Consider the following 17753-nt stretch of genomic DNA (forward strand, 5'->3'; position numbering starts at 1 on the left):
ATGAAGTATGAGGAATTATACTGAACCACTTACTTTCATGAAAGTGACAAAGGGAATAATTTCATTTGTACTTGGCAATTAGATATCAATTTAATGAGTGAGAAGAAATAGGGACTCGTAATTTTTAAAAGCATGATGGAATGCTGGCAACAGTAAAAATGTTGTATGGCTTACATTTTATTTCAGGCACACAGTGGTGGACTGCAACAAGGTGGGTATAATGGTTACAAATTCAAGAGCTCATTGCTGCCCAAATTCTTAAACCAGTCAAGCTGTCAGTGCTCCACACTCCAGGAAGTGCAAAGCCATATCCTGCAACATCTTTCTGTGTCGGTGCCCATGCAGGCATTACCAATTGATCACATACCTCTGCTGGGCTTGGCTTTGAGTTAGAATTCTCCTCTACAAAGTGCTCTCAGTAATTGCCACTAAATATCAGAGTTCCTCTGTGCAAAGAACCCACCTACCCCTGAGATGGCAGAGAAAACAAGCTGGGGAGGTTTATAGGGGCATACACTATTCTGGTTATAAGCAATGCAAGACTATCTCTTCCCATAACATGAAAGACTTCTACCAGCACCTCCTATAATTGTTGATATTAAATTCTGATATAGTTACTCTGATTTGGCAACAAAGTAGGCCCCTCCCTTTCACCTATTTTAGGACCAGTGATGAACCATTCATGCTAGTTTACTGCCCAAACCCCAAATTAACAAATTTATCTCCATTTTGCTTGTAAAGCAAACATTTCTGATTTGTTTAGGAGCTTTTTTGTGTGTATGAAAGGGAATGCTTCAAAGGACAAAGTTGCAGGCTTTTAAGCAGATCAAACAAAACTAACCTAATAAGGGCATGTTATCAATAGAAAGCCAAGAGAATGTATAAAAATAATGTATGAGTATCAGCTGGAAAATCTACACAGAAGATGGAAGAAATCCACTCATAAAGCATTGCTCAAATGTTTATGCTTACCCTAATGTTATCCATATATTTTGGATACAAATATATCACATATGCAAATTACCCCAATCTATTTATCTATGTTAGAATTAATTATAGCAATAACTGACATGCATTGAATGCCTGCTATGTGCTACATGCATCATATATATGATTTCTGGTCCTCACAAAGCACCCATGAAATCAGTATCATTATCTCACTTTGGCATTTCAGCAAAGGAGAACTGTAGGATTCATGTGGTTGGCCCAAGTTCACCTAGTAGTAAGACACTGAGGTGGGATTCAAACCCAGACCTGCTGGACTCCAAACACAGTGCTCTTTTTACTACAGCAGCACATTGACTCCTTTGTGGGATTCTTACACATTAATGAGCAGATGAGACACTCAGGACTACAAGAGGGGGATATCAAATCTTATCCAGCATTTTTTGCTTATAAGTAGGAATAATCACCATTTATAACAGGTGATTGCCTTATTCTTTTTTTTTTTTTTTTTTTTTTTTTTTGCGGTACGCGGGCCTCTCACTGTTGTGGTCTCTCCCGTTGCGGAGCACAGGCTCCGGACGCGCAGGCTCAGCAGCCATGGCTCACGGGCCCAGCCGCTCCGCGGCACGTGGGATCTTCCCGGACCGGGGCACGAACCCGTGTCCCCTGCATCAGCAGGCGGATTCTCAACCACTGCGCCACCAGGGAAGCCCGATTGCCTTATTCTTAAAGGATACTTGGCAATTCAGCATTCTACCTAAGATACTACTCAAACCATCTGATGATATTTAGAGATGTAGATAAGTTCCCATAATATCTATGCAGTAGACTCATTTGGTAATTTTGGAAAGTTTGAATTTCGAGGAACTGATACTTTGTTTTTTTTGCCATGTTCTATGAAATGAGCTAAAACAATAAAAAATATTTAGCCTCATGCAATCAGTCATAGAAAGCAATAATATTGATTTCTATTTCAATCATTACCCAAGTAACTGACAGAAATGTAACATGTCATCTGGAACTTCTCTAACTGTATAATGTATCCCCAAAACATAACCGCAGGGACAAAGCTGCAATGAGAGAAAATAGTATGGACAAGAACTATGAGGCCGTAAGATGAACTTGAAAGAAAATGGCTTTCATCACCTTTTCTCTCTCTTTTTTGGGCTAGCCGTGCAAGTGGTCATGGATGGGAGTTCGCTGCAGGAGCCCACGGGCTCCCTCACAGTGGATTTTTCATTGTAAGATTCCGTGTACTTGTTGATAAGATTAAATTATTTCAAATCCAGTTTACTTTCATAAAGTATTACATATATTTATTCTGGTCACAAGTTCTTTGTGAGATATAAGTATTATGGATATTTTCTCTCATTCTGTGACTTAAATTTTCATTTCCTTAACTTGTCTTTTGATGAGCACTTGCCTTTTTATTTTATTTTATTTTATTTTATTTTATTTTATTTTATTTTTGCTGTATGCGGGCCTCTCACTGCTGTGGCCTCTCCCGTTGCGGAGCACAGGCTCCGGACACACAGGCCCCGCGGCCATGGCTCGCGGGCCCAGCCGCTCCGCGGCATGTGGGATCCTCCGGGATCGGGGCACGAACCCGTGTCCCCTGCATCGGCAGGCGGACTCTCAACCACTGCGCCACCAGGGAGGCCCAGCACTTGCCTTTTGAAGTGCAACTTATCATTATTTTTTTCTTGTATGGTTAGTGCTTTTTGTATCCTATCTAAAATTTTTTCCTTATAAGTAAATATATTTACTTATATTTTCTTTAAAAAATTTATAATCTTTTTACTTTTATATCTATGATATATTTAAAATTACTTTTGTGTCCTGTGTGAGGAAAGTATAAGGTTCATTAAAATATATCCATATCTATATCTATATCTATATCTATGCTTATCCGTTAATTCCAGCACCATTTATCAAAAGGACTTTTCTTTCTCCATTGGATTGCTTTAGTGCCTTTGTCAAAAATCAATTGAGTGTATACGTGTGGGTTTACTTCTGGACTTTCCATTGATCTATTTGTCTATCCTGACACTAAAACACACTTGCTTGATTACTGAAGATTTATAGAAAGTCTTGAAGGCAGATAGGTCAAATCATCTAAGTCTGTTCTTTTCCAAGATTGTTTTGCTATTCTTCCACCTTTGAAATCCAATGTAAATTTTAGAATCAGTTTATCAACTACAAAAACGTGTGCTGGGATTTTGATTGGGATTGTCATAACTCTACGGATCAATTTGGAGAGAACTGAGATCTTAACATATCTCTCCATTGATATTTCTTCATTAATTTTTCTCAACTATTTGTAGTTTTCAGTGGGTGGCTATTGCATATATTTTAATTTGTTCCTAAGTACTTTGTAGTTTTTAAATGCCATTGTAAATGGCATTTTTAAATTTAATTTTCTGATTGTTTATTGTTCCTGTTGTTCATACAGAAATACAACTGACTTTTGTATATTGTCTTTTGTCCAGAAACTTTGCTTCGTTCATTTATTGACTTTAATAGTATTTTTATCAGTTCTTTAGGATGTTTTATGCACACAATATTACTATCTGCAAATGAAAACAGTCTTAGTCCTTTGTTTCCAATCTGGATGCCATTTCTTTCTTTTCATGTCCTTATTGTACTAGTTAGGACCTCCGGTATAATACTGGATATAAGTAGTGAGCATAGACATTTACACTTAGTCCTTGATCTTAGGGGAAAAAGTTTATTTTTTTGCCATTACATATGAAATGAGCTGTGGAATTTTTGTACATGCCCTTTATCAGATTGAGGAAGTTTCCTTCCACTAGATTGCTTAGGGTTTTATGATGAGTAAATGATGGATTTTTTCAAATGCTTTTTCTGCATCTAAGGACTTGTACTGAGAACATATAAAGAACTCCTAAAGTTTAATTAAAAATAAACTCAACTTCTAAGTGGACAAAATATTTGAATAGACACTTCACAGAAGAGGATATATGGATGGACAGTAAGAACACAAAGAAGTGTTTAAATCATTAATTTTCAGGGAGATGAAAATTAAAATTGCAATGTCATACCAATGTACATGTACTGAAATGTCTAAAATTAAAAAGACAGAGGATACTAAATGTTGGCTGGAAGAACCGAAACACCCATCCACAGTTGGTAGCAGTGTAAAATGGTACCACCACTTTGGAAATCTGTTTATAGGTTTCTTATAAAGCATACACATCACCTTATAACTCAGATATTACACTCCTGGGTTTTACTCAAGAGAAATGGAAATATGTATTCACAAAACCAGTTATGCCTGAATGCTTATTTCAGATATATTTATAATAATGGGAAAGTGAAAACAGCCCAAGTGTCATTTTGAATAAGTACACAAACTGTGGTATATTTATACAATAAAATATTTTTTACCAATAAAAAAATGAATTACTTAACACTCCCCAAATCATGGATGAATCTCTGAAACACTGTGTTGAGTGAGAGTAACTACAAACAAAAAAAAAAAAATGTGGAATTCTAATTATATGATGCTAAAGAGTATGAACAAACTAATCTATGTTGATGGAAATTAGATTGTGTTTGCTTCTGGTGGTGAGAAGGAGGGAGAGATAATGACTGGGAGAGTGCAAAAGGGAATCTTTGAGGTGTTGACAATGTTCTGTATCTTGATAGAATTAAGAGTTGCATGGGTATATCATTTGTCAAAACTCATCAAATGGTTTATTTAAGACCTGTGTTTTTAAAGACACACCTTTTTTCTTTATGTAAATTATATCTCAATTTGGAAACATAAAAAGCACGAAAAAATAAATAGCATGAAGACATAAAACTTCTAAAGTTGTGGGTAAACAGGAGATACCACTCTCCTCTTCTGAGACTGTTATTATTAGGACTTTTGTGATGGTCATGCTTATGACATTATATATTCTTTGTGGATACTTCTTTGTTCTCTGTGTTGGATAATATACCAGAGACAAATAAATAGATAGACATTTACATATCAAACACCATAACCAGATAGCAGTAGTTTTAAAAAATCATATTACTTTTGGTTTTAAAAACATGAGAATGATGCATATGGTCATATAGATGCACCAATTTTGGTTTCTATCATCAAAATAAAGCCTTGTTTTATGAGTCATTATACAAGCACCACGACAGTTTCTCTGATTTTACCGTAATGAAAGCTTTTTAATGAGTACACATTATGTTCACTTATTAATATCACTGATATGTATTTCATCATATTTTAATACCTACTGAAAGTAATTTGGCACATTTACTGTTTTCTTCTAAAATGCCTGCTATTTTTGAAAGGGCCTGGCTGGAATTTTAATTATAAATTTGCTTCCTTTTTTTCCTTCTAAATAAGGACACCACAGATAGTCTGTGCAACTTAATTCTATAAACATGTAGCATTGTGCTAGTTGCTTGAAAACTCAAGTGTAAATAAGACATGATCTCTGTTATCAAGATGCTCATAATGAGGTCAGCGATGGACAAGAAGTAATGTTCACTAGAAGATAATGTCATAATTGCAATAGCAGTTATGTGAACAAAGGGCTGTAGGAGAAAGGAGTGACAATTTTCCCAGAGGGAGAGGAAGAGAGTCATAGATGGCTTCACAAAGTAAGTGACATTTAAGATAGATCTTTTAAAAAAAAAAAAAAAAAGACTGATCAATATATCATTCATCAATTCGGCTACCACGCTGTTGCTCCTACATGGTAGATATCGGGTCAGGCACTGGCACGTAGTGTGTGGTCTAGGCCCTAAAGAGGCTTACACTCTAGGTATTTTTGCCAATCCTAGAAGGAATGCAGGTTGCTCACTTGCCTATCTCACTCTTTCCACCCTGGCTTCTTTCCATTTCATTTTACTAAACTAGACTTATACACCAAAAGGAACTTTAAGCTCAAAGTTATTATTTTTCTTTTTACATTTTTTCATTTATGATGTCATGGGAAAAGTGATGGCTTGGTAAGTCATTGACTACTAATATTTAGTTCTACCACTTAGCTGTTTTCTTACAACATTGATTTATTCATTCAGTTACTTATTCGAGCATCATTTATTAAGCCCTTTCTGAGTATCAGTGGGTCCCCAGGAATTGGGATACAAAGGTGAAGAAGACTGTCTAGTAGAAGAAACAGAGATGCAAAAATTCAAATGCTGTGTGATACTCGTTGCAACTAAGGTTGAAGAAGAGAAGGAGAAATTAATTCTGGTGTAGAGGTCAGAGAATAACTCAAAGAGAAGCGGATGCTTTCATTACTCTTTAGTGAATTGGAAAGACATTTCAGATGTAAGGAACAGCATGTGAAAATGAACGCAGAGCCCAAGCAATCAGTAGTGTTGTCCTGTGCTGTTTCCCTTTGAAAGGCTTTTGCTTAGGAATCCTTCATCTCAGGCACAAAGAAGTGAAGTCATTTCCTCCCATGCTTTCTGACTGTAACATTTTCTGTTCTAATATTGGAGCATCCAATTTCTTTCATGTTTCTCAAGCAAATAATCTCCACATAATTCTTATTTCCACACCTAAAAATGCCAAATACTAACAGTTTACTTTCTAATGTCACTAAAATATATACTTTGTCTCCAACTCTAAAGAAGAATTTGTGGACAAAGGTATAATTGCAGCTATATTCTCATTTAAGTATTCTTCACAACGCTTTATCTAAAATACTTGGGGCCAAACGTAGCTCAAAATGCAGAATTATTTTTTGGATTTTAGGAAAGAAAAATGGTACACATGCTACCTTTTCCCTAGCACCTACAGCAAGATGTAGTGTGGCAACCTGGACTTCAACACATTCGTCGCTCTGCAGTAAACACGTAAATGTTCACTCTAAGAGGAATAAATAAAGATTATAAAAGCCTCACATCAGTTCAGGCCAGGTTTGCTGCCAAATGAGTTATGGGAAACATTTGGTTTCAGAGCTTTTTGGGTTTCAGAAGTGTTAATGAGAGATCATGGACTTGTATTGCGGTTATCCTCATTTCATAGTTTTAGAAACAGATTTAGAGAAATTAATTAACTTGTCCAAGTTTCTTAGCTAGTATAGTAAGGAAGCATCATGGAAACCTAACAGTCTTACTCGGAACTCTGTTGGTAACCACTATTCCATACGTAGCAAGCAAACAGTTCACTTTTATTAAGTCGCCAGGTTTTCACCAGGTAGAAGAGGGGATTAAGGTAACTGAGTATACAATGAGAGTGCTTTGCTACCGATGCGCCTCCTTTTCGATGATACTGTGAATAGCCTCCGCTTCCTTATCCTCACAGACTTCCTCGTTGCTGACTGTCTGCGTGGACTCTGGATGTCATGCTTTGAGAACTGTATCTGTCCTTACAATTCTTCTTGCTTACATGTCTTTGACCTAGCTGCTGAACTAACTCCCTGCCCCTGGTTCCTCAATGGGTATTTTCAACCATTGGCCATTCAGAGCCCAGTGTGCTGCTTTTCTGGATTTCCTCTCCTGACTCTCTATTTCATTTCTCTCCCAGCTCAAAATCACTTCTTACCAGCTTTCTCCCTCAAGAGAAGTTTGTGTTGTTCCCATTGCTAACTTCTCAATCTCTGACTATATTCGGTCGCTATTCTTGCCTTCATTCTTCTTGGCAATGTGGATCCTTGTATACTTCCATCAGAATCAGGTTGTTAAGATGCAGATTCCTGGACTCACCTTTGACCAATGAAATCAGGATCTCTGGGAGCGGAGCCTGGGAATCTACATTTTCATAAGCATGCCACATGGTTTTTAAGCACCAGGAGTTGGAGATCAATAGCTTTGTGGTGCAGCAGAGCTGGTGACTGCTCTTCCTGTGGAATCCGTTTTCATGCTTGCAGGCACGAATTTATACAGCTTGCACCGTAAGACCAGAGCAAACCATAAATGCCTGACTTCTTGCTCTTCCAAAGTCACATGAAGAAACATTGCTTGGGAAGTTTAATCAATTTATATGTGAGGTATGCATTAGGGAGACTATATTAAATATACTAATTACGTATATTAAATATACTAATTACTTGAAAGATAACATGACTAATTTGGCCAAACTAATTTGTTTCCATGGCTCAAGTCTCATTTTTCCTCCATCTTCAAACACTGTACTGTAATTCCTTTCTTCTAAATTTCTACTCTAATTTATTCTAGCCTGACCTCTGAGCGAAAGATGAAAGAGAGTAACAACTGTACTTTCCAAACAAATTTTTCCTGTCTAAAGAAGCCAGCTACTTCCAGCAGGGCTTTCTAAAAAGGGTCTGCAACTTCTCTTGTCCATTTAGCATGAAAACAGGGTAAGAACCAGCATCCTATTCTTTAGCTAATGAGAATATAATATGAATTATTTTCAAAGATGCACACACACACACACACATACACACACACACACCTGCAACACTAGGAAGGAAGAGCTAGGAAGCCACAGCGCTTTGATTCACTATTAGGGATATTAACCTAAAGGGGATAGTCACCTATTGTTTGAGTAATGTCAGCCCTCACCAGAGACTCTGGAGCATAGATCTATTACCAGACCATCTGCTTGTTCCTCAGCTTAGTGCTGAGAAATGAATTGCTAATATAATCACATAGGCAAAATCTTTTTTTTTTTTAACAAATGATAATGCTGGAAATTACACTTTTGATTTTGATGAAGGCTGGACTTACTAAAATAAAGTCTCAATCTAGATTCAAACTATCAGAAAATCAGTTTCCACTTAAGTCACTGACACAAGTGTCTCCATCATTATCCATCTTCTATTTGAATATGTAAGTTTTCAAATGAGTGTTTAAGTCTTTTAAAGACAAAAATGGCACAGTGCAATGCAGCTACTTCCATTTTAGCTTGCATGGTGACTGTGTATATTTGAGACAATGCTTTTATAGACAGTCATAAACTATCAAAACTACCATGTCAGAAACAATTGACTTGATACATTTACATTGGATGAGTGTAAAGTTATTTGTAATTTATTTTTAGTTATGAACAATTTTAGGATATTGATGGTCATTGATAAAGGCAAGAACACTCACTGTCTAAATACTTGCAGACTCAGTTTATGATAATATGATTAGTTACACTAATAATGCTGCTTAGGCACAGTCTCGCTAATTATAATATTATAAATATTAATGTCACCCAGACTTTTTGTTTGATTGCCACTCATGGAGTCATTCATCATGATATTTTCCTGGAATCCACACTGTAAGATTTTATTTCTCTCTCCCTTTTATTTTTCATCACTGGACTTGCAGGGATACACGTTATTCTCCAAGAAGCCCTTATTTTTGGCTATCTGTTTGGAGAGGAATAGTGGTATTTCCCATTAAAACTAGCCAAATGTAAATTGTTATATGATGTTTCTCTTATTCTTTCTGAGTCCCTAACCTTGCCATCCAAGGCAGAGTACCCAGGGTTTTTGTTTTCCATTCTTTTTCATGAGACCTGTTTCAAGTTAAGATTCATTTGAATTATTAAATGCTTCCTTAAAGAATCTTTTTACTTGCCTCTCTTTTTTTTAAAGTTAATTATTGATGTAGTGACAAGCTGAAAAGACTAAGAATTATAATTTTTTCCTCCCCTCATTCAGGACTCAAGAAATGTCTTCTGACAATGGTTATCTATTTAGAATAATACAAAGGAAATACAAAGGCGAAATGCTGAATGTTGTTTTAGAAAAGATTTGCTAAAATCACTGTATTATACAAAATGTAAATGTAGTGTATATTTCTCTGAAAATAGCAGTTAGTGAGAAAGTTGGGACATAACCTTTAGAGCCCAGGTTTAACCACATAGCAGAAGCAGTTACAAAAGATACTGATTAGATTTTAATTTTAAAAACTTCATCATATTATTCAGGGCTCCAGTGATTTGATTGTCTTGAAAATAGAAAGGTAATGTTATAATTTCCAGAGCTTGTTAAAGAATAAAGAAATCTCCAGCCTCCCACTGGAAAGAATGCCAGTCATCACCACAGTAAGCAAGAATTTGGAGCCACTTTACACTATAAACTTCAATCTTTTTCTTTTATATGACCTTGTGTTATATTGGTTTCATAAAAATGTAACTCAGAGACCTATCATAGAGTTGTAATCAAGCCTCCTTCAGAACGATTCTACAGCAGAAATCACATCAAATGGGCACCGTGTTTCCTCTGTTAGTGAGATGGTAGGAGGGCAAACAAGACCTGAAATAGAAAGTGAAAAAGGCAGAGTTCTCAAGGACAACCTAGGAGAGGTGGCCACATACCTTTCCCAAGAGTTCAGCAATGCGAGGAACTGGTTTCCCTTTCTGGTGACTCATGGTAGCTGGACTCTGCCCATCCCAGTCTTGTAGCTCTTCAATACTTTTCAGATAAAGCAAGGCTTTGAGGCCAGTGCAGTAGTCTTGAATGACAGTGAAATCCTGATTCTGAACAGCACTGCATACCTAGAAAAGGTAGAGCAACCAACTAAAAGTCAAGCTAAGAGCTAATTCTCCAAACAGCCTCAATTTTCATATAGTCAACACAGTTTATTTTATGTGCCAGGCACTGTTCTAAGCATGACAGGTCAATTGTTGCCTGGAGGGGATGGGAGTGGTAGGGAGGGAAGGACTACAAAAGGGACAAGGAAACTTTCAGGGACTGTGAATACTTTCATCAGCTTGATGTGGTGATGGTCTCACAGGTATACACATATTTCAAAACATCAGACTGTACACTTTAAATATGTGTGGTTTACTGTATGGCAGGTATAGTCAGTATGGCTGTAAAAAATTAGGTCCAACCAGAAAAATTTCCCAGGAGTTAAATTTAGCACAACATGAGAATGGACATTTTAACTCTCTCATTCTCCCTCCATTGAGACGTGCAGCCTGGACGTGGTTCTCATGCGAGGAGGTGGTCCTGCTGAGCAGGAGACCCATCAACTCAGCCCTCATGTACCACTGCCTGCCTCTTTAGCCTCATCTATCACTGTCCGCCTTTGTATTCACTGTGCTCCAGTCACACAGGTCTTTCCTCTTTTCCTCGAATTCGCCACATTCTTTCTTTGCCTTAAGACCTCATAAGATCTCGCCCCTTGAAGGCCTTTCCCTTCTACATATGGCTAACAGCACAGCTTCAGTCTCATGGGAATTATCACTTCCTCAAGGAGGCCTCCAGGAGCCCAAAATAAGTTAAGACCTTCTTTAGCTCATATATTTTTGACTTCTAAGTCTTGCAAGGTATTTGATTGACAGCTCCCTCCCCCAAGAGACTGAATCTTCAGGAGGGCAGAAGCTATTTTATTTTGGTCAACATATTATCCCCAGTGACCAGCACAGAGTTTGTCATTTATTCTGCTCTTCATAAGTATATGTTGAATGAATGTGTAATTCAGAAGAGGTTTTTTAAATTTGAGTGACATTTCTTAGAAAATAGAGATTTAATTCTAGAGTTAAGGAAGGTTGATTCTGAGAAATTAGGATCATTCAAATAAAAATATACTTGAGAGTCTGTGTTAGGATTTGAGTTAGAGCTTGAATTTAGTGGACTTAGAGAAACACTCCAAGTTGATTATTTACAAAGATACTTCTCCAATTTTGATACCATACATAGTCTCCAGAGACTCATTTACAACTGCCAGTAGGACCTCCTCGCCCATATGGCCCATCATCACTTCAAATTCAAAATTTACCATATAGAATTCAACACCTCTCCTCATCCATATTTCAAATCAATCCAAAGAAACAGCTATCCAAACAAAACTAAGCAAAGCAAAACTCACTTCTATCCCATCTTCCCAGATGTTAAATTCTTAGCATATATCATAGTTGCTGGTGACTGCAGCCAATAAAGAAAAACCATGTCATACATGAATGAAGATGAAGAAATACCTGAAAATAGAATAAATCATATTCTATTTCAAGTTCTGTTAAAGCCTCCTGAGTCTTTAATTAATACATTTCATTGTAATCCTCATGCCTAGTGCACTACCTGATACCTAGCTATTGCTAGGCTGGTTGAGAAAATTCATTGAAAACATACTGAGGGGTTCCAGAATAGGGAATGGGAAGTAGATAGAGACAGAGAAAGGGCAAGAAAAATATATACCTAAGAGTTCTCAGCAAAAAGTGGTAGTGATTTCATCATATATATGAAAAAGAAGGCCAAGGAAGACCATGAAGGACACTAAGCAGAAGAGATACAAGACAGCATCATGGAAGATGTCAAATGCTGCATGAAGGTCAGTAACATCAGAGGTGAAAATTGATCATTAAATTTACCAATCAAAAGACTTTAGCTTTTATGGGGGAGAAGCTCTGCAACAGGGCAGAAGCCATCTTATAGCGAGTTGAAGAATGAATGAGGATAGAGGACGTGATGGTATGAAGACAGACTGCTCTGATGAGAAGTTTTGCTCCTATTAAGAGAAAGAAGAGAGCTAGGGGTATAAGTAGGAGAATTTTGTATCTTATTTTTATAAGGATGGAAATAGCTATGTTTTAGGGGAATGTGGACATTTTATATTTCAGAATAGGAGAGAATGGCTTCTGTATATTAAATTTCTGTCAGAATTGGCTGAATGATGGTGTGGTAAGAAGAAAACAATGTAACATGAGATGAGCTCTTACTATGGGCCACACACTCTGTTAAACACTTTTTAATGTATTGGGTTGTCCAAAAAGTTCATTTGGGTATTTCCATAAGGAAATTATACCATTTAGCCCTCAAAATAATGCTGAGGTAGGTTTAATTTTTAGCCCTATTTTACAGATGAGGGAAGTGAGATGCAGAGACTTGCCCCAGGCAGGCCACATGGTTAGAAAGTGGATTATACTGCATAATTCATGACCATGCAGTCTAAGGTGACTAAGGTATAGACATTCACAAAGGAAAACTCTTTTCATGTAACTACAATTATCTTTTCCATGACCCAAACACAGGTATATATAATTTTTTTTTTTTTTTTTTTTTTTTTTTTTTTTTTTTTTTTTTTTTGCGGTATGCGGGCCTCTCACTGTTGTGGCCTCCCCCGTCGCGGAGCACAGGCTCCGGACGCGCAGGCTCTGGACGCGCAGGCTCAGCGGCCATGGCTCACGGGCCCAGCCGCTCCGCGGCATATGGGATCCTCCCAGACCGGGGCACGAACCCGTATCCCCTGCATCGGCAGGCGGACTCTCAACCACTTGCGCCACCAGGGAGGCCCTATATATAATTTTAAATGATCATCTTCAACCCAAATATAACTATTGTTTTGAAAAATCGATACTGCTAGATAAAAATTGTCAATGTTCTCCTGTCTTATTTACTTCTTACTTGTACAGCATGAGTAAAAACGACAAGGCAAAACCAAAAACCAGAAATAAAATCCTTTCATTTCCTATTGTGAAGGGCTGTATGTTACCACAGTGCAGGAAAGAACATTGAATAACCACTAAATACAGACAAGAATATTTTCTAGGAAGTCCATTTATATCACATAAAAAAAATTGTTTCTCAGGAGGAACAATTTAAGCATTAATTAGGCCTGTTATAACTTTCTTAGAGTTGATTTTCTTTTCAGAACAATTATAAAGAACATCATTATAATTTCCTCCACAGAATTTTTTTTAACTGTAAAAGTCAACTGATGCTTTACTTAATCTTCTTTGTTCACTGTGAGATTCTATTTTTTTGTAGTATATGTTAATGCGTATACTTTTACTATAGTCTTAAAATAGTTCCCCATATGAACATCACAAGAAATCAGATTTTGAAAATCACATCATGTCATGTAATTTATGGGATGTTCATGACTGCTGTGAAAACCTGCTGCTAAAAGGACTCTAGATACTCTGCAGTGTATGAATAGTCAAGTTGAATCTCAGTCCTCCCTAACTTTTCCAATGAGAAGATACAAGAGCCACTACTTCTCTTAATCCACAAACATGGCACAATTTGTATAGAGTAGACTCAGCCAAGTGGTGCTGGAGTGATCACAAAGTAGACTTGTGTATTTTAACTATGGAAGAACATGTGGGGCTAAAGACTAAAAAGACTCCCTCTTTTCCCTCCCTCTTGTATGCACTTTACCCTATAGTGCTATCATTTCACATGATTGGGAGCTACACTGAGCATGTGAAGGGGACACAGAACTTGAAGGGGTAGGAGAGACTACCAGATGGAGACTGAACATGGCTGGGATGGTGTGATATGCTGGAAACCCTGGATGCCACCATCAGGCATGGGTGTCAGAGGGGACCACTTCAGATATGTTTCATCATCAAGCAAATGTCACACTATTTATATACCTTCCTAAAGTGAGTAATTTACCTTTTACTATCCATAAGATTAAATATTAATTTTCTGATAGAATTTCTAATAACAGAAGCTTTCACATTGATATTTCTTTGAAAATTTTAATATATATACATTATCAGAGGGTCATATTAAAATGCAGATTCTGTTTCTGTAGGTTTGGAGTGAGGTCCACGATTCTACATTTGTGACAAGCTCCCAGGTGGTGCTGATGTCGCTGTCTACACTTAGAAGAGCAAGGATTTAAGCACTGGTGGGGATGAATCTCATCTTATCCTGAAATGCTGTCTGCAAAGTAAGTTTCTTCCAAACAAATAATTTCTTGATTTTTACTATTAGATTGTAGCAACATTTTCATGGCCCTTGAAAGCAGCACTACTTATAATAATAAGTAATGTCTGAAAAAAAGAGAGTAATTTTCTGATGAAATAGTAATGAGACCCAAAATAAACTTAGGATGCAAGCACACCACTGGGAACAGAGCTTTGTCCATGGGATCTGGATGCTCAGAAAATGGATTTGCTCAGAAAGGTGCCTCGCTCTTGCCTAACCTGCACTGAGGGCTTTATCTCTATCTCAAAGGCAAATGGTTCCTTTTAAAACTCCAAACATGTAGCTGCTATTCCTAAATGGGTGTATTTTATATGACATCTCTTAATTGTTTGTTTAACAGCTCTGATTAGGACTCTTAATAGCTGTTAACATGTTTGCTCAGTATAATTTGTAAGTTCTTTATGGTGAAGGCTGGTTTATCTTTCTTCGCAGCAGGGCATCAGGTGCCATTATAAGGATCATTGCCGCCATTAATTATTTCCATAAGCGTGAATCTCCCTACAGTGAGCTGTTCTAAATAGGAGCCCTTGGATTCTCAGCAGGACCAGCCCTGTGCAGGGGCTGAGTAGGTGGTGACCCCCTGTGCGGCATGTTTTGAGGTGTGCTGTAAAGCTCCCATGGCCACCAAACAGTCTCCTCTAGAGGTCTGACACAGTGCCCTGAATTTTCACTTTAGGTGCAGCCACATTTAATTGAAGCCTGTCTATGTAAAGCAACTGTAAAAATACCTGGGAAGTGACAGAGGGTTGAGGGGTGCTAGTCCTTTCTCATTATTTCTCATTAAATGAGATTAACCATATTAATAGTAAATCACCTATTTATGGTGATTTATATTTTAAAAATCTCATTTACATACATTATTTCTTTCAATACTCCTTATAAAACTATGAATTAGGCAGGGAAGAGGATAGTATTTTTACTTTAACAATGGAAAGAGCTTGGACTTGAAGAACTGTTTCTTAAAGTCTAATTGAGTCATTTTTATGCCATATCAAGTAGTATAGCCTAGGGGTTAAGAGCATACATGTAGAAGTTTGGCAGAATCAGGTTTAAACTGCATCTTAGCTGCCTAAGTGTGAGCAACTTTCTTCACTTAAAAATGGAGATTAAATACTTAGCACATAGGAGAGTAAAAGGCAATGTATTTAAGTGTATAAACTCGTAGCTAGCGCTTAGTAAGCTAGATTGGCACCAAAAATAAATTTCATGACATGAATAAATCATTAGAGCATGAATTAGGCAGAATATAATTTTTTAAATCTATACTTTTTTGGTCTAATGCAGTAAAAGAAGGTCACGGATATTATTTTTATTTACATTAAGTAATGACCTCAAAAAAAGCTCTGGTCTTGTTGTCAGAAGACATGTCTGAGACCCAGCTCTGTCCTTCAGCACCTGTGTGACTGAAGCTAGTCTTTTAGCTTTTTGATTCCTCCTCTCACGCCTCCCAATCTGAAAACAGTGGATGATGATAGCTAATTCATTACTGTGAGGATTAAATTACCTCATGTAGGTGGAACTGCTGTGGAAATTATAGTACCATTCAGACAGAATGGTATCAAACCTCATAATTATTATCAGGTAATCTAGAATTTAAAGGGCCTGGTGGAAGTCAAAATGGAAACTTTTGCCTGTAAAGGAAAACAAACTCCTTGAAACGTAAAAGACAATGTACTAGAAAACTAGCAAACAGAATTCAAACTGGATTAAAAATACTAATCCCTGGCAAATAACTTGGCCAAGAAGAGTTCTATAGAAATAGAACACTGTGGGGCTGGCACTTGTTTTTGTGCAACAGAGTAGCACCTTTTTCAAATGATATTTTGAAAATGTGACAAGGTTCTTAAATAGAGATCTTGAAGTATCAGACACAACTCAGATGAACCCATGATCACAATGATTTCTTTTCATTTCTTACCACATAGGTGGACAAACTACACTCCAGGTGTCAGAAATGTGTGCCACCAGACTGTAAGCAAGTAAAATACATGTTTACATTTTAAGTCCAAAGTAGTCTCAAAGTTTCTGTACATTCATTAGTAAGAGGGATATTGGAGAGAAACTACATTTAAGCAAAAATGGAAATTCTGCAATGCTTATCACATTCCAAAATATACGAATAACAGAGTCTTATGTGGCTGAAAGAAGTTCAAGAATATTCCCATGAAACGAATCATAGATGAAGCACTGAATAAGGAGGATTATCCATCTAATTCTTAAAAGATTTCCCAGAAAAAGAAGAAAAAAGTGATCCTATGATCTCTCTTTACTAATCTCTTTTGATAAAGGGTTAATCTGTTTAAGCAATGTAAAACACTTGCAATATTTTACATAGTGCTTTCTTGTTTTCAAAGACAAAAGGGAATCTAGACATTTTTCAGACCAGCCTCCATGTTTCACAGCTTAGGAGACCAGAAAGGTTGAATGATCTGTCCGTGGTCACACAGGTGGAGGCAGGGCTGACCTCCCCACCTGGTCTGAAGCTTTTGGGCTAAGGCACTGCCTTTCAAGTGTCATCACTTAGTCCATACACCAATTTGGAGAGGAAGACAGAGAAGGTGCTATTAAATGTTTAGTGAGTGAAGAAATGGAAACTAAACACTGAATGTCCCAACTCAAAATATTAGTAGGTGGTTGAGTCAATGGTCAGATTCAGATCTGACCTCTGCTTTTATCTTATTTCTCTAAATTCCGAAATCTTAATTGTAATGTGTTCATTACATGGTTCAATTTGCTCATATTTATAATTTTCATAAGAAGAAGCACATTATTGAACAATGATTTCAAATTTATTATTTAATGAATAATGGCAGAAATCCACAGATTTTTAAAAGCATCCTAAAATAATTGGAGGACTACTTGAAGGTTTACTACTAAAACTGGAAAACAGACCTCTACTGTTGTTGGAAGAAAATGCAGTTTCCGATTCCACCTGTCCACACCCACTGATTAAAAACATCAGATCTTCCGAAGGCATGGAATCAGTCACTCCTCACTGAACTGAGTTCTGAGCAGTACTGATAAACATGTATAAAACTACATTGTACTTTTGAAACCGGTGTACAATACATACCGTTAAAGTAATAATTCAGAATAACAATATCCCCCTGTGAGGTTTTGGTACTACATAAACATGGTACTGCTTACTAGAATTCATGAATAAAACACCAAAATTATGATTTTATAACGCTATAGGTGAAAAGATAGCCTCTG

General features: G+C 37.0%; 1 protein-coding gene across 1 annotated transcript in view; it reads right to left on the minus strand.

Moving 5' to 3' along the window:
- Positions 1 to 17753, minus strand: part of DPYD (dihydropyrimidine dehydrogenase) — an 820949-nt gene that overhangs the window by 99256 nt on the left and 703940 nt on the right. Inside the window, exon 20 of the mRNA XM_060090168.1 lies at positions 10196 to 10375. Coding sequence (XP_059946151.1) covers positions 10196 to 10375 — 180 coding nt within the window. The remainder of the gene's footprint in view (positions 1 to 10195; positions 10376 to 17753) is intronic.

Source organism: Mesoplodon densirostris, chromosome 2 (genome assembly GCF_025265405.1).
Source record: "Mesoplodon densirostris isolate mMesDen1 chromosome 2, mMesDen1 primary haplotype, whole genome shotgun sequence".
Taxonomy (NCBI): domain Eukaryota; kingdom Metazoa; phylum Chordata; class Mammalia; order Artiodactyla; family Ziphiidae; genus Mesoplodon; species Mesoplodon densirostris.